Raw genomic sequence first — 27,430 nt, 5'->3', positions numbered from 1 at the left:
ATCCTTTCCTCTCTGATGCATCAGTCCAGCTCTGAGGAGGGCTAAATCTCTGGGCAAGGAGGTTGTGGTAGGATTTGCAGTTTGCCTATGCAGCTGCCGGTGCACAAAAGCTGACTAAATACCGTTGTATCGGCCATCAACATTTAGCTGCGCGTTCTTGACAGAAGTTTTCTGTTTGATGTGTTCCCTCTATGAGGGAACTGCATAGATTTTGTACAATCCTTACAATGCTTTTGGTTGTTGAAGCTCCAAGAGTGGCTCTTTTTTTCTACAATAGAGAGGAAAAAATACTGTTGTAACTTTAGACAGTGGCATGATTACAAAAGGAAGAGAAGCATACTTCAGCTTACCTGAGGAGCTTGTTTCTTTTGAGTAACAAGTTTCCAGGTGGTTGTCTACACTGTAAAAAGAGGGTCCATCCAAAATACAGAGATAAATCAATATTAAAAGTTTGGTTCTGTTTTGTCAGGAGACGTTATGTGTGCTATGGAAAATAACTGAGGGAATTTCAGCCTGCAGATTCAAACATAATTCGGCTTGACTGTGAAAACTGTCACATGGTGGGAGTTCCATAGAGCAGGCCGAATGTTGCTTTGGTGCCAGTGACTGGCAGGGCTGGTTTGCCTGTAGTTTCCATCTAGCATCTGGCATCGAGAGCGGCACCTGAGGTGGAGGCGGGACCACCCCAGTTGGGTACGGCTGCTTTTCCCATTGGCGTTGGACGGGCCCCAGAGTTCAGAGGAATGAGCTTAGGCCCTGGCAAAGAGGAAGAGCTTGGAGGCCAAAACAGAGCTGATTTTTTTTTATTTTTTTTTATTTTATTTTTTTTTTATTTTTTTTTCCCATCTTCTTTCCCCAAAGGCCTTTTCTCTCATTTCAACCTGAGTCGAGTTGGAACTGCAGGGGAGAACCCAGTCTGCTCTCTTCTGTCCCTGCCGTAGAGGTGATATAAACTGTTGGCTGCGGTATTTGTTTCAAGTGAGAGCCACAAACTGTTTAAATATCTTCAGTTTCTGGAAGTGTATGCAAGATCTGAAGCAGTATTTTTAAGAACAAAAATGCCATTTTTATTAAAATGTGAGGTTTATAATAATGCCTTTCTGGTTGGCAAATAACTGATTTACATCAAGCCACAACTTAAAACATAGTACTTGGAACACCATGAATACAAAATTGTATCCTTTCCTATCCCATGTGTAGGAGGAAGCCATCATAATTGCAGATACAATGAAGCAGTGGATTTTGACGTTTTATTAAGGTTTGGACGTGTAATCACTCTTCAGTGTTCTGTTAAAAGAAGCCTCTGCAGAAAATAGCAGAAAATTATCATGCACTGATAACAGAGGGAAGCACGTACTGAACTTCAGACTTACGCTCTCATTACTTGCTCCATCGCGTTCCCAGTTCTTTGTGTCTTGTCTTTATGGCTTCTGGTGTTCTGAGAGTAAAGTTCCCATTCATTGTTTGAACTAAAAGGAGTTAAATAATGGCTGAATTCATATATGACACAGGTCAACAATAAGTATAGAAATTTTTTACTCTCACCTCTCAAAAGCAAAGCTAATATATTTTTCTACTATTTTCTTTCACCTTCTTTTCCAAACATACAAGAAAAGGTAGCTGTCTCTGACCATTAGCTGAGGTTGATGCTGCACTATAGATATTTGTAGTAAAGTTCTTCTATATTCTTTAATTACTAGCCTCAAATTCTGAATTCTTGATTATAAACAATGTAACTTTCTTTTCTAAAGTTACTTGTGTAATTACTAGCTTGAAATTTTACATAAAAACCTTTGTAGAAATTGCCTTTTGCACACATCTTGGTGCAAGAAACTGATCTTAGCTAAAATGGAAGTAAAATTGTCTATGGGTTAAGAGGAGCTTTCTCATCTCAAGAAAAGTACACCATGTTTAAAGAAATCCATGTTTTTACTGATTAAAGAATTATTCAAATAAGTCTACTCCATTCAAGTCAGTAATAATCTTTCACCTCATGTCTGCTGTAACTTTAAAAAAAATAGTTTATTATTATGACTTCGCTAAAATAGGGGGGAGAGGAATTGCCTGTTCTGTTTATTTACCAGTGAACAGATTAACAACAACAAAAAGAAGACCAGGTATTCAAACAAGAGTTTAAAAAAAAAAAAAAAAAGATGCACAGAGAGAAGGTCATAAATTCTTTGTGCTGTCTTCGACTTTGTACTTTTTTATATATTTGAACTCTCCCTCCCAGGATTTTTTTCGTATTGCAGATTTCTGTACATGAGTGGATTTCTTAAAAAGCTTACAGATACAGCCTTTAAAGGTGTCCTTCAAGTCAGTTAGTAGATGCCCTAAACTTCTGTAAGCAAATGAGGCTTTGTCAAAGTTTTTGGTATAATATCCTTTTTTGGTGTCTTTATTGCCCAGATATGGCCTAAGTTGTAGCCTGCCTTATTATTTTTCATGATCCACTGAGATGTCATCTGTGACAGCTTATACTTTTACAGACAAATCACATGGGTGATGAATATGTCTTCATGATAGCATACAGTGATTTTCTGGTTAAAGAAAAAAGTGAGGATGGTTGCTTCTGCCAAAGTACTTTTCACAGAAGTGATGATCATTTGTGTAATTTATGTAGCCATAAAGTCTTATGCCTTGAGAAGTCCCAGTTTTTACCTGCTATTTCTCAGCTAATGAAACTCTTCATTTGGTTACAGCTAAGCTGAGCAAAGAGCAGTTTTGTTGGCAAAGAGCTTCAGATCCAGCCTGAACAAGAAGCTGTAGCAGCCTAAGATACTATAATCTTTCCTCCAGCTGTTTGTGGGCGCTCTGCTCCCACAGCACAGCTGGTGGAAGGAGTGAGCTGATGCTCCACAGCCACAGTCTGCATAATCCAGAGGCTTCATTTCCACCACTGCAGTCATTGATAAACATGTGGCTAAGCCTTGTAGCTTGTTTGCCTGGGGAAGCTCAGCATAAGCCCTCTGTTTAAGGGAAATGCCTTCTCAAATCTGCTGGCAAAGTTGTTTGTCAAAATGAAACGGATATTTTAAACAGTAAGGTGCTGCCAGCCTGGCTTGTTTGATTGGAGTGGATTAGGTCAGGCTATTCGCATGAGAGCTGCTGTGCTGGCGAGTGGGGAGGGCTGCAGAGGACAGGGTGAGTGACAGGCAGCTGAGTGCAAACCTGTCACTGCCTGGGGCACAGTGGGCTCTGCTTCCACGTGTGCGGCACGAGTCATGTAGCCCTGTCAGCGTGGGGTAACTGCAGTCTTGGGGAGGCTCTGTTGGCATTGCTATAGGAGGAGCAAGGGCTCTGTAGTAAAATCATCTTGTGAGCTGGCCTGGCAGTATAAGGTCTGTGGGAAGTGGTGAAGGAAATGTGCAATTTGAAGACTTGTAGATATTTCATCAATGGATTTGGAGCACATATATATCTACCTTAATAAAAATTAGTTGGGTTTGAAATTGAAACTTTTATGTGGGTGTAAATGTACATTATGAATAATATTTGAGCAGAATGACTTTGATTCCACCATAAAACCTTTCCATCTGGTGAAACCAAAAACATTTCCAAAACACATCAATAAAAAGTTACTAGAGTTTGTTTCTCTGATGTATAATTTTATGCCTGCAGAATAAAAGTGCAATTTCATTTAGCTGGTGTGAGCAATAGTAAGGGAATCATTGGAGTGGGCTTCAGTGCATGCATCTGGTGTCTCTGTAAAGTTTATACATTATCTGCTAGTATGTGTTAAACCTTGTGCTGCTGTTTCTCACTGCTTCTTTAACCTGTCTCATAAACTGAGAAAGCAAGGGACCATGAATCCAAGTGTTCTTTGCAACTGGCTGCTGTTAGCTGTCTGCAAGCTGACCCCACGTATATTTACTAAAATGTAATTCTTAACAGAACTGAGGCCTCTCATATATATGGCCTGGGAGTAGGTTACCATTGTTCCATTGTTTTCCGTTCACAGAGGGAAGAGCTTTTGCACGAAGTTGCAGGTAGCAGCCCTAGAATCAGAACTCAGGACTCTGTTGTTTGTTTTTTTTTTTTTTTTTTTAAAAAAAGAGATAAACTAGACCAATATCTTGTTTACTTGAGTAAGTTGGCCATTGAACTGAGTAAACGATATGTGTTTTAGCAATGCTGTCTGTGTATCTATCCATTCAAAGCACTTGTGGAACAAATGACTTGGCCTGCCGCATCACACCACAGAGGGGTTTTGTGTGTGTATCAATGAGCTGTGACTGCCAGTACAGAAGAAGGTCCTGTAACTGCAACAGCAGATAGCGAACACAACCACATTTTACAACAGATTTCTTGGTGTTGGATTAAGTCATTTACCTCTAGAATTTCTCAAAGAAAGCCACTCTTGAAAGTCAGGTATGCCACTCTTTGCAGGTATCAGATTTTTATCAGGTTTTAATGGTTAAAGCAGCAGTAATATTCTCAGTTCAAGTCCTGGCAGTACCATGAGTTCCCGATGAGTTTGGATCACTTATCCTACCAATAGGGAATCCAATGTATTTTGGCTTCCATTAGTCTGACCAGTTGGTACTGTGAACATGTCATCTTCCAATTCAGCTATGCTGGCTGAACAAGCTGCCACCTTTCAGGCTACTTGCAGGTATTTGTCATGTGTCCTGCCAGCAGACTTCTGCTGTTTCATATCTGCCACTTAAGCTGCTCGTGTCATCAGTTCCTAGCCTGTTTGGGGGGAAAAAAGTGCATTTATTGCCAAAGATCTGCTACTATATATAGTTGTATAAGCCAGCTTACCTCACTGACTGAAATAGGTTAAGGAGGGAAGAGTAATCTCTTCTTCTGGTACAGTTTTATCCAAAAGAGGATGTGACCATGGCTTTCCATGTGGAGAGCTGGTTTTGACTAGTTTGTTTCAGAAAAGCTTATGAAAGGTAAACTCAGTTCCTGTCTTAGAGGGAAGGAAATCTGTAGAGGAGTGTGGGCATTTCAGTAGGAGGAGCTAGCAGTGGGCATGAGGAATGTTTCTGGACTAGACAGACGTCTGGTCTGGAATTGTTCTTGAACTAAAACATGTTTGTCAGCGTTCATCTTTCCACAGATATTAAAATTAATTTTGAACTGGGAAAATCGCAGTATCCTGCTCTTTTAAAAGAGTTATTTCCTTGTCAACTGCAGTTTTCTACTGATACAGTCTAAAGTCATCCTCTCAGGTCTGTACAGAGACATTGATAGGGAGAGGAGAATGCGCTTGTAGGCTTGCTGGTCCCAGCCATTGCCCCAGCGTTTCTTTACAGCCAAGAGGGAGAAATGGTAAAATGAAGAAACAGATTCCTAGCCAAGGTTTTAGTCCTTTCCTCCTTTAGGTTAGCTAAGCCCTCAGCTTGTGGGCGTCTCACTCCATTCAGTCCCACGGAGTGGGGGTGTCTACCTTATCTCGTATTGAAAGGACAATCTTATTACAAGGAATATTGATCTTATTTGACAAGCCTTTATTATACACATTGAGCTATCTGTTCTCTTCCTTTCCAGCTTCAAGATCACTCCCAAAAAGTGCTAACAAATGTATTAGGAGCTCCTTAAAATTAGTTTAACATGAAGAAGCAAATATACTCAATTCCGTTACTGGTTTAATGCAGATCAAGATAATATTCTCACCTCATTCCCAAAGGCCTTGAAAGGAATAATGCAATTCCGTTCTGGCATCCGTATAGATAAAAGGTTGTATAATTGCATTATATGGAAACTACTGCAAGCTGTTCCTCTTTTCCCTTTCATTTAAAAACATTTTGAAGACACTAATGCTGGGGGGAGGGAAGCTTAACATCCGAGCACTGGGAAATTTTTTCTTAGCTGTGTGCTCTTCCAGAGTATTTCTGAGAACTGTGGTTTTGTTTTGAGGAGATGAAAAGCTGGAAGAACTGGTAGAAAGTTCAGAAAGACCTGTCAGAGGCATAAAGTGGTTAATTTGCATGCCTGAAATTCTTGTGTTGTCTGGAAGGAATCAGTTTATAATTTATTTCAGGCTGAGGTTTTTGTTGGGCAGGACCAGATTTGCTCAGATATAGATGTTACTGTTCAAGTTTACGCTAGACAGCATAAGCTAGATATGGGACGGGGCCCAGCTGGATGATGCTGCAGCAGCATTTGTCCATCTGATTTCAAACTACCCTCACAAAACTCGGCACTATCAGCTGGCCATTTGCACAGTGAGATCTTGTCTGGAGACCAGTCTTGTGTTCTGTTTCATCAAGTGCTAAGTCCGATGGTACCTCAGTAGGGAGAAAAGATTAATCATATTTGAACCACTCATTGGGTTGTATCCTTGTGTGCAAATTCTCCTCAGGAGTTGATTACACTTTGCTTTCTTATCTGCGCATTCAGGTAGATATAAAACTAGACAAAAACTGACAGATACAAATAAAGAAAATAACCTTCCAAAAGACAGAGGGGATTTGATTCAGCCTGCTGGTTGTTCTCAGAGCCTTTACTACTGTTCCTCAGGCTGGTACCCTCATTCTCCTACTTGGGCATCTGCTAAACTTTTAAGTTAAGAATTCTATTCCTATTGCAACAGAAAAAGTATAGTTTTTGTGTAGGTGGAGGGGGAATTGTGATTGTTTTTCTCACTTTTTTTTTTTTTCTTCTGAGATGAGACTTCTTTTGGTACAGCCATCTCTTTAACCTTGGTGTACCCTGCCTCTGCTTAGAGAACAGCTTTAGGATCACAGCTCTTCAAAACATATATGTTTTAGATTGTAACAGATGTCCCCTGGAACCTGGAAATGGGAAATGAAGTGGATTTTCCCTGTCTTGAAACTGTTGACCCATGATTTAGATCAATGCACTTTCTGGCTGAGTCTTCCTCTTTTCTCTCACATTTAGTGTGTAGTACTGAACAGGTAACCCAGCTCGCTGTTCACATTTCTCTAGCTCTTTTCAGAGTGCAACACAAAATGGCCAGCTGGTTTTTCCTTTTACCTGCTGTAAAAGGAAGAAAATATTCATTCTTAAACTAGATGCAGGTAATATAGTAATGTAACTAGTTATCATGAATAGGGAAATGAACGTATCCCAGCTAGTATAAATGATCTTACTTTTTTGTATCCTCACCTGCTGAGACATTTAACTTTCTTCTCTTATATGGAAAATTAAGTACTTAGCATTTTTTTCCCTCGGTATTTTGCATAAAGAAGCACAAAGCGTATGCAGATTTTGTGGTTAACAAGATACTACTCAGTAGCCCACACATCTTGCCACAGATTTGATGCTTGTCTGTCTAAAAGGAAGAGGATTTCAGAGGACTCTCTGAATGAGTGTACTGATAAGGAGACTGACATCCCTATCTTAAGTTGGAATGTATCTTCTTGTTTTAGCTTTTAGCCCCGCAGTCTGCAGTACCTAAAATGCTGCTCTGAACTACAAGGAAGGTTAATGTCTTCTGCTGTATTTTCCGTGGCAGGTTGATTGCTCTGTATAAACTTGAGCCTGTTGGATTTCTTCTTAAATTAGTTTTCAACCGAATTTACTTTATGTTAATCAGAATCAGTAAATATTAACGTACTTTTCATGAGGCACATAAAAAGACTGTTGCTGCAGTTGTTGATTTAAAAAAACAAAATACACAAAACAAAATAACAACAACAACCACCTTTGCCAGATTAGTTGTGACCAGGTAGCATTCTTGTATGTTTACTCCGGGCGAACACCTTAATTTTTTTAGTCTTGCGTACCAGAGAATAATAGGGTTGCTCAGTGTAATGTTGCACGCAAATCCGGAGACCACCCACTGTTCCTAAACACAGGGATTTCAAATAATTTGTAACCAGGAGAGACTTTGAATGAAGTTTGCCAGAAATTTAGTAGGAACCAACATAAAAGAGTCCCTCATATTGGTCAACTAATTGAGCTTTTTGAATCAACATAGCTTAGGAGTTTCTAATCCCTCTGGTGATAGTGGTCTGTCTTCTAATTTTAGTCTCTTTCAGTTTGCAGTTACTCATAAAGCACAATAGGCCAGTGGAAGAAATCTGCATTTTAAAATAGTTTTGAAAGAACAGCATTGGCATGAGTCATACCTGTCCCTGCAGGCCACAAAAAACCTGTCAACAGTTAGCTGGGAAGAAGTGTATTTAAACTTTGTTCTTGCCAATTGAAATCACTTTATTCAAAAACATGAATGAGGTTGTAGTATTCCATTAAGACTGTTTTTATCAAATTTGAATGAGGAAATATATTTACACAAGCAGCAAATGAGTTCTTCCCAGAATTTTCTTTGGAATCAAATATTCCTCAACATTGTCTATGATTTTACAAGGGACAAAAGCAAACTTTTTCAAATCTTGTCACGAGGGAGAATTTGGCTAATAGCTGGGATTGTATTTAAATAACTGCATAAATATTTAAATTTAGGTTGATAAGTGAATGATCTGGTCAGTGGCTTGTAGCAGGTTTTGCTGGAGGTAGATAGTAAAATGAGCATTATTCAGATCTGGCCAGTTTTCAAGGCGCTAGTTTGTTCTGTATATGGTATTATGCTAAAGGGAAGAGACCACGATGTGTGAAGCTCATGTTGAAGGTTAAATAGCAATTTTTGCCAGCTTTCTGATCAGAAAACTCAGACTTCTGCTAAATACCAGACTGCAGACTGATGCGCTCGTACTCCTCCTTCCCGCTTCCCTTTCCCACTTCCATTCAGTCTCTCCCTGTCACATCAGCAGACCTATGACATATAGCTGGATTTCTTTTTCTATTTCTGTGAGAAAGATTGGCATACCTAAACCAGTTTGGCACTGATTGAATATTAGAGATGGAATATGGTAATAAAAAGAAAGTGGGCAAAAAAATCCTCTAGAGATTTGTCAGAACGTTGCTGGCATCACTTTAGCAATGTTACAGCTAATAACATGCTTTAGCAGTTGCTTTCAGCAAAAGAGAAGGAATAGGAATTAGGATGTACATTTGCACAGGCTTTATTGCAGCATCTTTAAGCCCTCTTCTTGTGTACTAATTTCAAATAATAGTTTGTAGTATTCTGCATTTTTCTAGAAAGTTAAAGTAGTTTAAGATGTAAAGAGTAAACTTCCCCATGCAGCTGATCATATTGGTGCTTGAACTGTTCCTAGACATTTTGCTTTGTAGTATTTAATTGGTTTCATTTTTTTTTGGTAAATCAGTGACAATAGATAGGCAGGTGACGTTTCATTTAGTGCTTGGATTTGTAAAATACTAAGAGTCTCCATAACATTACAAACTTTAAAACCATGGTTGCCATCTAACTTTGTGGTTACAAGTGAAAGGAACAGCAAGCCAAAAATTTCTGAAATCCCTAATTTGTTCCATCCTGTCTATAAATAAAGAAATTGTAAGTTTCAAAACCCAGGATTTTAGATAGCTGGCTTGCTATTTATCCCACAGCGAATGGGTTGGTTTAGGGAGTACATCAGTTGCATCACAGTGAACTGGTAAACTGACAAGTTTTGGAGAAATGGTTAAATATGTAGTGTCTGAAGTTATGTAAAGGTTGCAATATGCAGTTTTCCTTGAGGGTAGAAATGGGGCTTTTTGACTTGTGATTTTTTTAATTCAAGTATAAGTATTATAGCTAGATAAAAGGAGTATAAATGTGCACTAAATAAAATGGTTTCCCAAAGGAAATTTAGACACAACAGTGGTCAGGTATAGCCATTTTCCTTTTTATGCTGTGGTTCTTGGGTTTCATACAGGTAGCACTGTTTGAAAATACCTCTGAAACACTGTGAGATGAGCCACCTTATTTCATACTTTCCATGTTCTATTAGAGATCTCTGTTATAAATACCTGTTCTGTATTAGAGGTATCTATCTCTAATCTTACCTAAGTAAGCAATTCTCATCCTTCTCATCTGGATGAGGGACTACCTACCCTAAATAATGCAGTGCCACATTTCTTGTGGAGGCAGGCAAGCGTGTTGTGTGGTTTCTAGACTGGAAGCACCTGTTCAGGGAAAAGAGTCTAGATAGGGCTGGTTTGCTGGCTCACTCACTGCGCCTGTATCCCCTTTTGATGTGAAACTGCACAGCATAACCTTAATGACAGTGGGTTAGCAAGACTTAAAAGCATCTGGTGTGACCCTGGCATGCTTGGCATTCATTTCTGCTGTGCAAAGGTTTGGCATCGATCCCCCCCACAGCCAGAAGAATGTACTGGGGAGAAACCATCTCCCGTCGTGGCTCCCCCAGGCCTCTGGAGAGGGGAGAGTTGTCATGGCAATAAATCATGAGGGTTTGTGGAGGATGAGTAAATCCCCTTCTCTGTGGTCTACCGTAGGCATGGGTTGTGGTGAGAAAAGGAAGCTCAATCAAGCAGATATAATGTGCAATTATCCCCTTTATAACTATTGCCATCACTTACCAGTAGCACAGAGTGTATGTTGAGCAAAAAATGACCATTTGCATGTACCAGAGACATTTTGGGCTGTGAGGTGTCTGTCCCACCAGGTCATGGCACTGACCAGACTGACCTGCACCCTTTCCCTGGACTCACCAAGCACACTGTAGCCAAAGGCAACGTGGGCAGAGCTGCATCTTCCCCAATCTTCCCTGCAGTGGCTGCTTCCAGCTGCTCAGCAGATTTGGCCAAGCTTGGGAGGGGAACAAATATCCCTCATGTCCTACAGTCCAGACACATTCTTGTTGTTGCTTGGACATGGTATAGAAAAATGCTTCCTCTGAGTGCCAGGGAGGGAGGAAACATGGAAGACAATGCAAAGGGAAAGGTGTAATAAGGTGGGACAATAAGTCTTGTTAGACTGAGCTGCTATAGAGAGGGCAGGAGGGAGGAAGCTAATGGGGAATTGCTGGGCCAGGAGATTGATAGAGGGAGTAGAAGACAGGGGCATGAAAGACCTTGGGGATGATGATTACGGAGAAGCACGGATGGGAGTGGACCCAGGAGATTCATATACGTTCGACAGAACAAACTCCTCTCCAAAGCCAAGATTTTATGTTATCAGCTGCCTGCCCTGAAACTTAGCGGCATATCATGTTTCATCTTCCTCTAGTGCTATTGCAGCAAGGGTGGCATCTTGCTGATTCCTCACTGTTGGTGACCTGCAGCAGTGAGGCATCTCCTGGGGGCTCAGGCTGCTCTGTGCCACTGGCACACCAAACAAAGTGTTCCCAGATGAGGAAGGAAAAGTTAAATTCCCTTGACATTAGAAAATCCTGCCAGGATGCCATGCCTAAAATGTTCCCAAGTTTGCCTTTGCAAACTTGATGCATGTGCACAGGTGGGTAATGATGTATCTTAAATTACAACCTCAGATGCTGGTTTTTCTAGAGAATGTGTCTCTGATTTAGTGTATACCATGCACAGAGCTGTCTTGGTAAGCAGCTTTTTAGGAGTAAAAGCATCTTACATCTGTCGTTTCAAACTCCTTTGAATGCTTGGTGTTGCAACTTTTATACTCTCTTTAGGTAATGCAGATGGGAAAAGATATTTGACATTTTTAATAGTTTCTTTTCTTCAAATTCTTTCTAAATCCTTCTGGTATAATCTATAATGCCAGGAATTCTGTCTGTAGCCTAAAGGCTCACCACTAACCCCTTGTCACTCTCATGTACCACAAATGAGAGACAAACTGTTTTGTAAATAGATTTCTATAGATTATGCCAGATAAATAAGAACTTCTCTTGGCAATCAAAATTAAGCTATCTTCAAAGAAAATAAAAATGAAAACTTAACTGAAAACAGGCAGTAGATACCAGTGCTCTATTTGTACTCAGTGCAAAGGACAGACATTTTTAGAAAGTCTTCCAAGTCCATGTAAACTTTTATTTTTCTGTACAAAGGTGATTTCCCAACCTGCTTATATTTGAGTGAAAACAGTTAGACCACTAGTGTTCAAAGACAGAAATGCATGCTTCATTGATTTGGAAACATTTTTGTCAAAATAAAACCAACTCAGCTCTATGGTTGAAATATTGAAAAAAGGAACTGATCTCTATTAGGGTGTGGTTTTTTGTGTTTTTGTCTTTTTCTTCTTAGTATTGTGGTCATCATCTGTTGATCAGCAGAAGGGCTTGTGCTCTGTGCACCTATGGTAGGATTGAAGAACAGTCTCAAATGCATGGTTTTCTAACTTTATGGACTATGTCACATGCGGAATCTGTAAGCAGCTGTAATAGGAATAGAAGATGAAATTACTAAAAATGGAGTCCAGGGGTGGTGTTTTAGAAAGAAAGGGACTATCTAAGTGCCCAAAGAATAAGACATGGACTGCTGTCTCTCTGTTGCCCCACACTGAATACCCTGTCTCCATGGGGCAGCTGGCCTGGCAGCCCCTGCCCTTGGCTTCGGTGTGAGGACATCAGGGAGGAGAGTGGTCCGAGGGAGGAACTGGGATGGGACGTGCAGTGCCATGTTCCCCCATGGAGCAAGCATGGGTGCCAGCGGTGGGCAGAGGCTTTGCCGTGGGGCAGGGTGACACCAGGCTGACCAAAGGATATCATGCGCAAGGTCACCTCTTTGGGAAATTTAAGGATGTACTTTGGTCTCTGAAGCAACTGCTGCTGTGTCTCAGATAGAAGCAGAGCCCTGTTCAATGTGAACTTGAATGATTAGCACAGCTATTACTGCATCTATAAATAGAATTCATCTTACAATATATTAAGTTTAATGATATAATAAATAGATTACAGTTAACTTTAATAGGAGCACAATGAATGGAGATGCAGTTCTTACGAAGATCTGCTGCTATTAGTGAATGTTTTGCAAGATGCATTATATGTAATACCGTCTTCCTTTGAAAAATGAATAATGTAACAATACTGTGTAGAAACAAAACACAAAAAAGCAACTCATAATGTTCCTGTTGCATGGAAAACAGTCAAGTAGGTGAACGTGCAGGTTGCATTAGCAACCTTAACTTTGCTCCTTATGAATATGCATTATGAAAAATGTTTATTATATGATAATATTGCTAGTTTTAAAACAAACCATACAAGATTTCTCAGTAGGAAACTTGCATATGGTTACTGTCACAGGGAATTAAAAGCAACATGAAGCCTAGCTCCACTGATATTTTTGTTTTCATTTATCTTTTTTTGTTAACAAGAAAAAAAAATGCTTTAGAAAGAAAATTTTGTTATTGTTGTTTTTCGGTGAAATAATACACAGTTCTAATGAGACAAGCTCCCTGCAGTTTTAACATGACATATTTAAGGAAGGTTGACATTATACCCCCTGCCTGTGGTTCACCTTGTTGTGCTTCTTTTATGGCAAAACTTAAATATTTGAGTGTCCATTTCCATTTGACAGAGACTTCTTAAGTATGTTTTTCAATGCAAATAAGTTGCTCTGTGGTAACATTCCAGCCCCCTGGGCTGGGAGGACAAAGCCTAAACCTCAGTTCCTTACCGTTTCACCTAAGGCTGTAGCTTGGCAAGAGTTTAAGGTAGCTCTTCTGGGGGCTTGAGGAACTTAAAAAGGAGAGCAGGCTGCACCTCTTGCTATGCTGGCACAGACATCTCTGTGGCCACACAGCAAGGGAGATGGGCAATCTGGCTGAAAAATAGCCCAGCAAAAGTGTCCCTAGGTCAGTTGCCACCCCAGTTAACCACAGCCATAAAATGAAGGCTGTGGTGGCACTCCTGAGGAGGTGACACAAGTGTAGAAATGAATGGCCAAGGGCAGCCGCAGGTGCAGGTACTGCTTTTTTTTCCAATGGCTGTGCTGGCTTAAATGCACATCACACTAATGTCGAGAGAATGATGCCTCTAGGTGTAAATAATAGGCTTATGCTCTCTGCATGGGACACTCTGGTCACCTTTTTCTCAGTGGTGTAGCTGGCTCAAGAAGTTTGTGCCCTGCCTATGAATTGCTCATTTGCTTCTGTTGGCTCAGTTGTTTGTAAAGGCATGGTAGAAAACTAAACCAGTAACTGGTTCTAAAAAGAAGAACCCAAAGGAAAAAACTTAAAACTATTTCTCCTCACCCCATATCAGTTAATGAATGTGGTTCACAGAGCATTTCTGCCTATGTTTCTTCCTGCAGAAATAAGGGCGAGAGACATTTGGGGATGGGAATAAGCAGGTGAGACTGGGACATCTTTGAGCTGGTGTTGCTGCCAAGAAACACTGCGTAGAACTGCCCCCTTCATAAAAGAGTGTATGACAGCTTTGGCTGTACTCCTTTAAAATAGCCGAAGCATTGAAGCATATGTTGCAAGTTCTGTGCCCAACTACGGGCAACCAACAAAGAAGATAGGAGGTATGACCTTCAGAGGGGAGTTCTGCTCTGCTGGAGACACAGTGATGCCGTATTATATTAAGCCTGTCTTTGTAATCTCCCTGCTCTTAAAACATAATTTGAAGTTTATTCTAAATATCCAACGTTGAAGTCCGTTACATACTCTTCATATATAAATCCTTTTCAAAGCTATTTTTGCAGCCATTAACTAGCATGCCTTTTGAATCCTATCAAAATATATTTAAAACTTAATGTATTTTGAAAGGCAAATGTTAAAAGGAAGTGGTTTATGAGAAATCTCTGCTACTGATTTATGCCTTTTAAAATAGTATTTATAATCAAAGTTCATACTATTCTAATACAATAAGGATTTATTAATAAATATTAATCTTATTTTTCAGTTGCTATTTACACCATTTCCTTCCCTGCAAAAAAACCCCACAAAACTTTGGGGCTATGTCCAACTTTGGTGTACAGTACCTTACTTTGTACAGTACCTTACTTTGCTTGGAAATAAAGGCTAATAATGTGTGGGAAATTTCAATTTGAAAGCAGTCTTAAATTCTTTGCCAAGAAACATCATACAATTGGTAACCAATTCAGTATTACCTGTCATACTTTGTAATATGCATTTTCCAGTCCATTTAAGTAAGCTTTAGAAGACTGTGCAATTTACTGTAGCGCCTCTCTGTCCTTCCACCCATAATAGAGTTCCTGTTGTTTTTCCTACTTCATCCCAAACCTTAAGTTCATCAGTACTGCAAAAATGTGTCATTGATCAGTAAGTTACTGATCAGCACACACTGCACTGTGCAGGATTATGTTTAACTTGTACTACATAAGGTCAAAAGCTTATATTTCTTTTCATAACTATGTTGAGGCAAACATGCTGGAGTGGACCTCTCTAAGCTTGCTGCAGGCATTATAAGAATTTACTTTTAAGTAGAAATTCCTCCATCTAAATTGCTTCCAGGAAGCAAAGTTGTGCTTGTTCTCCCTTCATGCTTGGAGCATGGCAGCTGTTGGTCACAAACTGGTGCACTTAAATTTATCACTTCAAGTCTGTTCTGTTGCATCAGTGCTAATTGTATATTCTACACAAACACATGGTTACACCTGTGTCATAAGGTGCGTCATATGCTGTGCCCTTGAACTTTGCCTATTATCCAAAAATATCACTTTTCCTTAATTGGTCAGTGTCCTAAAACTTTGTCTCAGCTTGCCTGCAGGTATGGTATTTACCTATAAAATCGCTCCAGCTCAATACCTGGGATGCATGCTAATAAATCTCCAATTAGTGACAGCTTTAAGGTCATTGTCTAGCCCAAAGTTGAACCAGGAGAAACCATGAGAATGTAGGACTTCCAAGAAGATCTCAGTCACTTGTTTCATGTCATAACATGTTCAAAAAGAAAAATATCTGACAATAATAGCAGTGCCCTTTTGTAGAGGAAGGGACTGCCCTGCATTACTCTGGAACATGCTTAACACTTGCTATTGTATGAGATTTTTTTCTCATCTTCTAAAACTTTACACAAGTTGGACTCCAGCATCTGCCTTTCTCATTGACTGAATGGGGAACTTAGGCTTTTAAATGTAGGTGTGCTAATCTAAGCTGTAGTTAAATGTCTAAAGCAGATGGCAGAAGTACCTCTCTGTGGGGCCAGTTTCTTGCCTGAATGAGAGCATTTGGCAAATTAAATGAAGTATGTGGTCAGATGAAGAGGTCGAGTACAGAAGACAAAGCACTGGCTGCTGCAGCTGCCCAAACTAGATTACCAAGCAGAAGGGAAGTGCTTAAAATCTAAGTGGGTCCAAATTTGAGAAAGTGAAAAATCACTAAGCATGACTGTCCTTCCCGAGTAGTCTTCGCTGTGTCCCAAGTAAATCTTGCACAGAGAAGGATTTGGCCCCACTTGATTAGGATGTTTAGTTGCCTGGGTGGAAAAAAACCACAATCCTATTAGACAACACACAAAAATCCCTCTGAAATGTTTCTAAAGGAGTCAGTCTGCTTCATGTCTGCTAAATGTGCAGAGTACACAGAATCCCTTCTGGCACAGTCCTGAATGATGCATTTACCAATATTAATGGAGATACCAAACCATATTGCTCCACAGCTCCTCCTGCACACATTATGCTGCTAAGGCACATATGTGTATGTTAAATGCCAATTACTATTTTTGCATTTCATGGTTTAAGCACCAGTGTACTTCCAAAATGCTGACTGGTTGTTACCATGGCCAGACCATCCTGTGGTCTCTGCACTCAAAAATGTTTCTCCAACCAAAAAGGAAAAAGAGTAAATAAAAAATATTGTTTCTTTGGTCTGTTGCACTGTAATCTCTGTTCTTCTGGGGATTATATAGCTCTATGGGTGATTTCTGTAATTCATTCTAGTCTTTCATTAGAAGTAATAGACGGTCTTAATTACAGCATGCCACATGACAAACTGGTAAAGGTGCTAGAAATGTTGCCAACAGGAAAAGAATTGGATGGTGTGAATTTTTATTAATTAAGAGCTGGCAGTACTGAGGGGAAATAAGATTGGACTTGTGTCCACTGAAAACTATGTAATTTTGGCGTAGACATTTTTCTAAATGTCATTAATTGTATGCTGTTTATGGTTTTAAAAACTAGAAAAATTACCTTCAGCTTAAATAAAATAAAATCAAACTTTGAAGTTGAATATATATTGAATAGGGAAAGAAACATAGGAACTTTTGATTTTTCTCTTAACATTGCTTTATAAACGATAGGTTTCCTTTATAAACTATGGGTTTCCTTATTGCGGTTTAATTTGTGATGAGCATGTACTTTATACCAGTAAGTATTCTTAGAGCATATTAAGTTACTGTAATAAATATTGTTGCAAATGTCAGTAGAGATGTAAATGAATGTAAATCTCTGCTACTTGCTGTTGGGTTCTCAAAAGCATCTGAGGGTTTGGGATCTTATTCTTCCACCATTGTATTTTGCTGGAAGGTGCAGCATGTCCTGCACCGCTGTTCCATCTTCCCAGGTTGGGCAGTTTCTTGCTACTTTTGCAAAGCCTTAAGTAATTTCTTACAATTGAGAGTGTGGTATATTCACAACACTAAATTTTTTGGAGGACAGTGGAGTTCTCAAAGTCAAGGGAGAGGGAGAATGCTCTTCCTAAACAGTAATTTATAGCAGGAGCTTAAGAGTAGGTGGCCTTAGCCACTGGTGGAGCATGTTCTTTCCATTGATTGCAGAGTGCCCAGGCTGTGCTTAAGCATTTTGGGGAAGAGCAGACATCCAACTAGAGTAGTCTTGCTACCACCCAGACTGTCAACTTTAGGTAGAGCGGATGATTCTTTGTTTGTGGCCAATATGGAGAAAAATACTAAGTAAGTGAGAACTAAAGCCGTATCTGTATGCAATTTTTGTCTCTTGCTTGCAGAAAGGCAGACTGCTAGATGAAAGATGGCCACCGTACAAATGTCAAACTCTGTCTGTGCTATCTGAGTCTAAAATTAGGAAAAACTCAAAAACTTTTGTGCAGAATAAATACCTGATACACCAAGTTTTCTGCCACTGGCAAATGATTGTTTGGGCTACTATGTGGGTCCTTACCAGCAGTTAAGTCAGTGGGTTTTTTTACCATGAGAGAATATCTGCCAATCATTATCAAAAGAGAGGGAATCAGCAGTAATAGTCCTCCAAAAGAGAGGAAAATAGTAATTTCTAATTATTATTTGACTCATTGACTGCTAACTCCAAAGCATATTTTGTTCAAAAGATCAATCTAGTTATGCTATCAGGTTACACTTGCCTTTGGACTGGGGGACAGTCTGCCACTGCCCAATGCTGAAGTGTAGCTATCATGCCCCCTCTGCATCGAGTGTGCTCACAGACTGGAGAAGGGGCAGAGATAGTCCTGAACATTACAGGGCACTATGCGTGCATATATATATAAAGTACTTTGAATCCCCACAGTGATATTGTTCAAATTCTTTCTTACTCTGATGATTTAGGTATTAATTTGCTTCCTGTGATTATTTAATGCGTATGTGCAGCCTGTGTGGGTTTTTTTCCTTCCCCTCTGCATGTGATGTGCTAGCAAAGGAAGACAGTAATAGTCTCCTGGGATATGTACAGCTCTGTTCACATCTGAGGTATGAAGTCAACTCAAGACCATTTTGTTCTCATAAAATATACAGCACTGCAGTTTAATGGATAATGGCATAAATGCCAAGGTTTGATGGGCAGAACCATTTTCACTGGGAGATGAAAAAGACTGTGAGGACTTAGTGTTGGATAGGAGATATGTAAAACTGTACAGAAGCAGGATCTTGTGTGCTATGGGGTAGTGATTTTGCCTTATCTGAGCACCTGGCACACTTAGTTATTACAAAGTAATAATACATGAGATTTTTTTTTTAAGGAATCTGATGGGTTTTACAGAAAGTAATTCTACTCCTTTAGATGTGTTCTTTTTTCTGCTTTTCTTGTACTGCTTGGGATGATAAAGATGGTTTTCCCTCAGGTCAACCGGAACTGACTACGTGTTTGCTTCTGTTTGAGTGTGTTGGTCTGGAGGGCTGCTGAGCGTCTCCAGTTCCCGCTGCACCTGGGGAAAATTATAGGGGAACGTTGTGGCTTCAGATCATGTTCTGGGTATGCTCTGTTCTGCTCTGAACTTGGGCAGAAAACTTTGCGGGGGGGGGGGGGAGGAGGGGGCTGGAGTCTCTTATTTGAGTTGTCTGTATAGAAATTAAAAAATAAATAAAGGCTGCCTATCTGCTGTGCCGGTTGCAGGTATCTGTCTGAGAGCCCAACCATATGTCAGAACTTCAGTGCCCTTGAATCGAACAGTAAGGGTGAATTGAACAGATCTGTTGATGTGCGCAGAGTAGGAAACAACCACAAAAGGAGCGTTTTTAGCAAGTAATTACCTAGGGCTTTCCTTGTGCTTTCACTGAAAGACAGGTGAGAATCCTTCATGGGAGGATTTGTGTTTCAAGACAGAGCTAAGATGGCTTGGCATCGCCTGCGGGCTGCGCTGCCGGCGGGGAGCGTGTGTGCGTACAGCCTGCCCCAGGTGCGTGGGGATCCGGGGCGGCCGGGGAAGCCCTGGACCGGCTCCTGTGCTTTGCAGCTGCACCGCTGCTGTGCTGCGAATTAATGTTTTAATGTATGTTACATAATTGCTGGATTCGGGTTTTTCAACTCCTAAATCCTCAAACCCTGTTTATTCTGTTGTTTAGCCAATAGAGGGTATTTCAGCGTATTTTTTTTCCCCTGGCAAAACTGTAGTGTATTTTAAATTATTCTAAAATTAACCGCACTTTTGAAGGACTAATTTGCGTCCGTCCACGGACTACAATCATGTACAAGTCCAGCCAGGCTCGCTGAGGGCGACGGTATAATTAGTGGAAATGAGCTTGTTTTGCTCCCGCTTGGAAAACCGTGAAGCGTGTGGCACCGGGGGAACAGAGCGAGGGTTGGGGAGCAGGCCCTCGGCCCCCGAGCCGGTTTGGAGAAATAGGGGGAAAAAAGGGGGGAGGGGGCAAGAAATAGCCTCAACCCACGGCGCGCTAATTTTTTCCCCCTCTTTTTCCCGGGGCGGGGGCGGTTTCCTGCCGCCGGGGCCCCCGGGCTCGCTCCCGGCCGCGCAGCCCGCAGTGCCGCGCCGCCGCTGCGGAGGCGGGCGGGGAGGGAGGGGACGGGGCGGGCGCCGGGGGAGGCGGGGGGCGGGAGGAGGCAGGCGGGCGGGCAAGCAGGCAGGCCGGCGGGCAGGGGGAGCCGGGCTCCGCGCAGGCAGGGCAGGGCCGAGGCGAGCCGAGCCGCGCCGCCGCCCGCCGTGCCTGAGCATGTCGGCGCGGGAGGCGGTGACCTACCTGCCGGAGAAGGGGCTGTACTGCCAGCGCCTGCCTGGCCGCCGGGCCCGCGGGGCGCCGCAGCCGCGCAAGGGGAAGCGCGCCGACACCATGGGTTTCTACGGCACCCTCAAGATGATTTTCTACAAAGTGAGTGCCCCCCGTCACCCCAGTTAAGCGGGCAGGGAGGGAGGGCGGGAGGGGCGGAGGACGCGGGGTCCACGCGTGTGTTCCGCGCTGCCGCTCCGCGCCGGCGGTCCGCGGGCGGAAACGTGCCGGCGGCGGCTGGGGCTGCAGTGTGTGCTGCCGGGGAGACCTGCCAGCGCCTGGTGGCGGCTGCTGATGCGGAATACTGTTTGCTGCTTTTTTTTTTTTTTTTTTAATATACTGCAATCTTAGTTATTTCGATAAATAAACGTTGTCTAAAGGAGTTGTGTTTTCCTAGCGACAGAATAAATACTTGCCGAGATGTTTGCTCGGCGGTTCGTGCTTTTCGGTTACACAGACGCCTTACTCACGTCTAAATCTTGTCACTAGATCTCTCTGCTGTAGAGAAAGTTTTATGTTCTTCTTATGGTAAACGACATTTTTGACCGTGTATTTACTTAGCACCTTCTGAGATGCTGGAAGTCAGTCTGTGCGGTGGTCCCCATGAGAAAGTTCCCTAAAATACCTGAAAAGAAAATAACCTACCAGAAGAAATAGGCAAGATCATTATTAGGCAACAGAATAGAGAACTGCGTATTGTTTTCTTTGCTAATGCTAAAGGGTAAATCACTGTAGCTGCTTATTCTACTGCAGGCTTCGTACTCGTTATTTTTAGGTGTGCTTTTGGAAAACTGCATCTCCCTCTTACGAGAAGCAGAAGAGGAGTGTGATGATGATAACCTCTCAGAAAGGCAAGCAGGAAATAAAAAATTTCCTTGAATAGGAAAAAAATCCTTTCTGAAAAGTCTATCATCAAATACAGAAATTCATGTTAAAACATCTTATTTATGCTTCCAGTAATTTTGATGGCTCCTTCATCTAGCACAGTGATAAAAGATGATAGCCATTATTTTTCAGTGATGCTTACAACTGGTTTTCCTGAGCGAATCGCGGGGGGCTGCTCTTATGGGGCGTGGGGAAGCAGTCGAGGGTGAGGTTGATGTTTCGGCAGCACTCGGGGCGGTTCTGGCTGCATGCTTGTCTGGTGAGATGCTGTGGAGTGTCCCATGTGAGGCACGGCCAAGAAAACACAGCTAGAAGGCAAGGTCTTCTGGTTGCATTGTAGCTGTTCCTGCAAAAAAGAAGAGAACAGTTAGTTATCTTTCCTTTGTAGTCAATAACTAAACAAAACATAAGATCTTCAATAGCTGTTTTTAGGCAAACTCATAAAGGTATTTTAAAAGTTTAAAGGAAAAAAAAGTCAACAAAAATATATAAGCTTTAGAGAATCCTGTTGATGAAATTTTGAAAAAAAAGGGAGTAAATAGACAAACTAAACTCAGAATTGTTACACAGCTAGTTTATGCATTCTGTAGCTCACAATTGTAAACAGCAGTAAGTATCCTTCTGCTGGCTAAAGTGGTTTTGGTGTATCACATCTTAAAACAAGAAAACCAGCAGAAACTCAGAAATTGCATTTGGCATTTGTATGTCTCATTTAGTCCAAAAGCCTGTGGTTAAAGATTACCCAAATATGTAGAAAGTAATCTTTATTTGTCTGACTGGATAAATATGGCTTTCACTGGTTTCCATCTCTTTGGTAATTTTTGCAGACTGGCTTCCCCTTTTAGCAGCTGCCCTACTCATTATTTGGTTTTGATCATATCTAATTGCGGGTGACATTCAAGACCGAGGTTTAGTGGTTTTCATCCTTACCCTTCTTGTAAAAATGTTGATTAATCTGTCAGATTTACTGCAGTTTTATAAATGTTTTCAATGTACAGCATTAAAATAAAAGGGTAGACAACAGAAAAAAATATATTTGAATTCTTCTTTCTAGGCCTTAAAATGAATATTTGGTTTATAATGTAGATAGGCTGCCTAAAATTCAACCATTTCCATGAGAGTCATAGCAATGAACCTGAACACAAAGAATGAAGGAGTTTGGTTTAGTTCTTTCCCTCACCTCCCAGGAGAACAGAGAGAACAGTAAATAAACCAACACAGAGTTCTGCACACTTTTTAACATGTGAAATCTGGAAATTAAAAGAATGTACTTCCAATTGGTTTTGGATCCTAAAAGAGGAATAATATATGCATACACTGTAATAAACACGTATCAAATGTTGTTGAAGCTAGAAACTAAAATGTTGCTTTAAACTATCTTGTAAGTGTCAGCTTTGTTGAAATTGGATACTAAAGGAAAAAGGTAAAAATGGATTAATTTTACAGAGGTACGCGTAAGTAAGGCTGGTCACGTAACTAAATCCATGTTGTTACTCTCTTCCCTCACCTTGCAGATGAAGAGAAAGTTAGACCATGGCTCCGAGGTCCGTTCTTTCTCTCTGGGAAAGAAACCCTGCAAAGTCTCAGAATACACAAGGTAATTTAATGCAATAACAGATCTCTGGATCCTGATTCTTCCGTATATCCCGTCTTACCAATTGCTAAATCTGATTCATGGCTCCTCTTAATATTAAAGCAGTGTAAAGGAAAGGAGGGGTGGTATCAGCAGTCGTATATTGCACAGCTGATTTAAATGATTTGAACTGAAAATGAGTTTTAATGAAGTAGCCAGACTTGCATTTCTTCGGTTGAGGTTTGTGTTTCATTCTAAATATAGTATGCCCATTTACTTAGAGACTTTTTGACGGATGAAATATTCCTGGGAATAAAATAAATCAGATTTTTAAAAAGGGACATAACGATAAACCCTAAGACTATTACAAACTGTGATCAAATGTATCACTTTGCTATGGTAACAGGAATGAGAGAATGGAAATTTATGTAGGCAAGGCAGACCATCTGATCTTAACAGGAACACACACGTACTTGTTATCCACAATATGAAATTATTACGGGTTTTAATCTGCTTCCTTACTACTCCTGAATTCTACTAGATTGCACAATTAGCTGCTTACTGTTCTAGTCAGATGCTTTGCAGGGTAAAGCACTCCTAAATGTGAGCAGTAGTGGTAGAGCAGGGCCCTGGATGCACGTCTTACAACTGCAGTGCTCACTGCAGAGTTGACATAACAGTTGTGCTCAGATGTCACGCTGCTTCCCATCCTGTTTGGGTTTACACCATTTTATGTTTTTTTCTCTGTAATAAGTATCAATACTCCTACAAGCATTGCACTTGCTTCCCAACGCTGTCTGGGGATGTTATTTCTTTTGAACACACTATAGCAGTGTTCAGTCACTGTTGGATCTTTCAAAAGTAATTTATATTTTATGTCTTTCCTTTAAGAGTTTATCAGATGATGAGTGAAAAGTTAGGACAGTGTGGGGAAACAGGCTCCAGGGTTGCTTTTCAGATGCATAAATGCTGCAGTAGAGAAAAAGAGGTGATGTCTCGTTGCTGAGGAGCACATATTGAACCTCCACATCCCTGTCAAGCTGGCAGCTTCTCTGGGTTTCTGAATCAGTCCAGTGGAAGAACACTCTTGTTGGCCGCCAGTTCTTTGGATGACACACCATTCTCTGCACTCCCGTAAGAGTAAACTGTTGGACGACAAAGAAAGTACACTTTTTGTCAGGTGTCTCTGTCAGATTCAGAGGAACCACTGGACTTGTCCAGACTTGTCCAGCTTCCACAGAAGCCTGCCTGGCTGTTCCAGGGAAATGAAAACATACGGGAAAAATAAATTATGAACAAAAAATCTTGTGGTTTAGTCTCAGGTCAAATGAGAAAGACTTTTAGATCCTGTTTTGAATAACTGTTTTTGACTCAGAACCAATTTACAGCAGAAGAAATTAAAGTGTAACTGTTCTACTGAGGCAAGCTCAAGACTATGGATTGCTCAGAACCAGTAGAAGCCAATTTTAAAAGCCTTATTTTGGACCTTAAATGATGGGCCTTCTGCTGTATCTTTGTGCAGGTGATGAGTAAGCTGTAAAGCCAGATTTTATTTAAAAAATACTTTGAATTGATATTGCTTGATTTTTAGTCATTTTTGGCATTAAAAAGAATCCTTAAATCTGATCCTGTTTAAAACTGTTTGATTATATTTTATTTAAATAATATTTAGGCAAGTGATGCAGTTCTTGTGCCTACTTGTTTCCATTTTCCCTAGGATCAGACACTCTTTAAAACTGACAGGCCTGATGAACTTTCTTTGCATATAACATCTGTGAAACAGTATTTTTATGTTAGTTTCTGTTTCTCTTTATTATTCAGTAAAATTAACAGTTAAAAATAAGCCTATTCAAACCAATCTTCACTTTTATTTACTAGTTAGGGTGAATGTTAGGACATGCTGTGATAGTCCTTCAGAGCAAGGAAGAGTAGAGTGAAATATTTATAGAGTATGATGAGATAAATATTAAAATGAACTTGTCTTGCATCATTTGAAGCTATTCCTGTAGCCACGGAAAAGTTGAGAAAACCCTGAAGCTCATACTTACTAAAAAGCTGGATTTATCATACACAAAAGCAAAGTGGTTTTTGGGAGTCCCACACTGCATGTAAAATTTTCATGCTTGTGCAAACACTACTGGAGTTCCACATTTCCTGCTAGGGAATACAACTTTGATATTCTGTGAACAAAGTACTTTACATTATGAGAAAAAAAAAAAGGGGGGGAGAGAAAACCCAGTCAGCTGTATTTCTTTAGACTCCTACAATAGCAACTTAATCTCAGCTCTTTTAAAAGCTTCATCCCATATGAATGAGCTGGTTTTTAACGTATCAGAGTAAAAAACACCAACTGTAATTCAGGGAACACCTTTGGCTCCTTTTCTCGCTTCACCTCACCCCCCTTCCTTTTATTCCTGTGTCACTCCGTCAACATGAAAACTTTAGAAGTCTGTATAGAGTATTTTGAATCATAGTTCCAAACCACTAAATCACTAGAACTGCATGATACTACTGTCTCTTTGTCAAGAGAATATATTAAGAGCTAAAAATAGATGTATTTTTTTCTCTGGTGATGAAGCAGTACTAGCACATTTCACATACAGGTGAGACTTGTTTAGCTCTGGTCCCCTGCATCCCCAGTAAGAAGACACAAATGCAGCCCAGAAGGAAAGTAAATACTCTGGCAAGGAAAGGAATATATAAACCTGCGTCTGTGTGGACAAGCTGCTGGCCAGTTAACGAGTGGTAATTTTTCAGCATTGAAAGGTGATCTCAATTTTCCCCCTAGTTGGAGGATTAGTACTGCAGTGGTAGAAACAGGCGGATTATGAAAGTGAGGGAACTGAGCTCTGGAGTGAGGAGAGAACAATTTTTTATGTTGTTGCCTTTGCTTGAAGTTAGAGTTAAATAGTTGCAAATTCTGTACTAAATTTTTTGTTCTGCAATAGACTTGTAAATTTTTCTGAATGTTTTACATGCGACTGTCACTTTTTATTTGTATTGTAGTACTACGGGGCTGGTGCCATGCTCTGCCGCACCTACTACTTTTGGGGACCTGAGGGCAGCCAATGGCCAGGGACAACAGCGTCGCCGCATTACATCTGTGCAGCCACCAACGGGCCTTCAGGAATGGCTGAAAATGTTTCAGGTAACCACTGCTTAGAGAAATAAACATCTGAAGCGGCTTACTTCCATGCCTTGAGTACAAGGCTGCTTCAGTAGAGGTAGTCCTCATACATCCCAGAAGTTCTCTGTCAGTGATTTTGTGTACTCTTGTGAAAAACAAATGGGCGTCAACTTTAAGGAATTGTTCTTCCCTGTTACAGCTAGTTACTGTAGGGATTAACAAAAAGTGCTTTGTCTTGTTTCTTAATAGAATAACCCTTCCTGTTGGATGCTTTCACATTTTCTGCAAGGTCTGTCCAACATGTAATATCTGCCTCTATGGCCTCAAGCTGAAGTGAAGTGTTTTTCACTTGGAGACTAGTGTTAGTGTTTGGTTTGCTTCAGTGCAGGTATAGCACTAAATTTATCATAAGTCTGATGTATTCTAAGAATAGAAAGAAAAATTTAATGAAAAAAGATGAAAGGGAAACTCAATTAGTATTTTTACTGATCTTTGTATACTGAGCACGTCAGCCAGTACCTGCATACGCAACAGAGGAGGAAGGAGGTTTCCTGCGTCTTTGCAACAGCCTTCAGCAATGCCTGAAACTTAATCTGACAAAAGAAAAGGTGTGAAGGGCAGTGCTGTGCAGCACGTGCACAGGCCAAAACTGAAATCTGCGTGGACACCAGTCTGTTAGCATCTAAGCCAATTTTGGGTATGTTAACACAAACACAGTTTGGGGCAGGCCCCTGCTCCTCTTCCATAATCTGTACTGTGGAGGTCTCCTTACTGTACATTTTTGCTCTGTAGTTTTAAGAAACAGGGATAAATCCTAGTCCCCGATTTGAAAAATGGAAATATTATGTCTTCCTATCTTGATTAATAAACTGTTACTTCTAAAAACATTTTCAAAAGGAGTAACTAACTAATACAGGCATTGTTTCAGTTACTGTAACAGGTAAAGATAGAAGAGCAATATTGTAGGTACAGTAGCAAACATAGTATTTTGCAGGCAGAAGCGTGCTTTTGGCTTGATACATGCTGCCACATAATACCGTTGATCTCAATCACTGTCAGTTCTGAACATTAATAATGTAGAACTCATTCCCTCTTTATTTTTACACATTTATAAAATGCTTAGAACAGTGCAAGTGTGGAATGAAGATATTCTAGTACACATTCAGTTTATTAAAAATATTCACATTTAATTATTAAGGGGTTTTTTTTAGGCTGTTCATAGAAATATGTCTTTTTAACCCCTAAGAATCATATTTCAGTCTTACTTTGTATATATGATAATGTAATACTATGCCACATTTTAACTTTTTGTAATGTTAAAGCCTTTGTACTAACAAGCTGTTTTCTTACCTACAATGTGTATTTTCTCCCATAAGATTGCTAGTTATCAATAGTTATATATTTTAAAAGGAAGATTGTGAAAGGCTGAAGTGTTGGTGCAGAAATGCTTGACAGTAAAAGCAATGCTGTTGGCTGTTTGATCAGAAGAAGGGAAATAAGCCCATGGAAATTTTGCCTATAGTTGAGCTGTTATTATTTTAGGGTTTCACATTTGGGGTTAGTAATGTAGAAACCATGCTTTAATAAATATATTAGATACTTTTGGCTTTTCAAAATACTTAGTTGCAGTACTAAATTCCTAAATGTTGATCTGTACTCTTGAGGGAGAGAGAGAGGCCTCCCTCTCATAACTGGAGATCATCGAGCAGCACTTATTGATCAGTTCTGTCACTGGTAGTTTTTATTGTATTCACA

The 27,430-nt window shown here is 40.5% G+C and overlaps 1 protein-coding gene across 4 annotated transcripts in view; it reads left to right on the top strand.

Annotated features, from left to right (window-relative positions):
* Positions 1–27,430, top strand: part of FBXW7 (F-box and WD repeat domain containing 7) — a gene marked incomplete at its 5' end in the record, with an annotated part of 100,743 nt that overhangs the window by 47,390 nt on the left and 25,923 nt on the right. For 3 of the 4 annotated variants that reach the window (XM_080343404.1, XM_080343405.1, XM_080343406.1), the window contains 2 exons: positions 22,490–22,572; positions 25,555–25,696. In XM_080343404.1, coding sequence (XP_080199530.1) covers positions 22,490–22,572; positions 25,555–25,696 — 225 coding nt within the window. Of the gene's footprint in view, positions 1–19,999; positions 20,193–22,489; positions 22,573–25,554; positions 25,697–27,430 lie in introns of those variants that run through there. The other variant, XM_080343408.1, reaches the window with a different exon arrangement.

This window comes from Nesoenas mayeri (assembly GCF_963082525.1).
Source record: "Nesoenas mayeri genome assembly, chromosome: 4".
In the NCBI taxonomy this organism is placed as follows: Eukaryota; Metazoa; Chordata; class Aves; order Columbiformes; family Columbidae; genus Nesoenas; species Nesoenas mayeri.
Note: the sequence above shows the minus strand (reverse complement) of the source record. Positions and strands in the feature narration are given on the sequence as shown.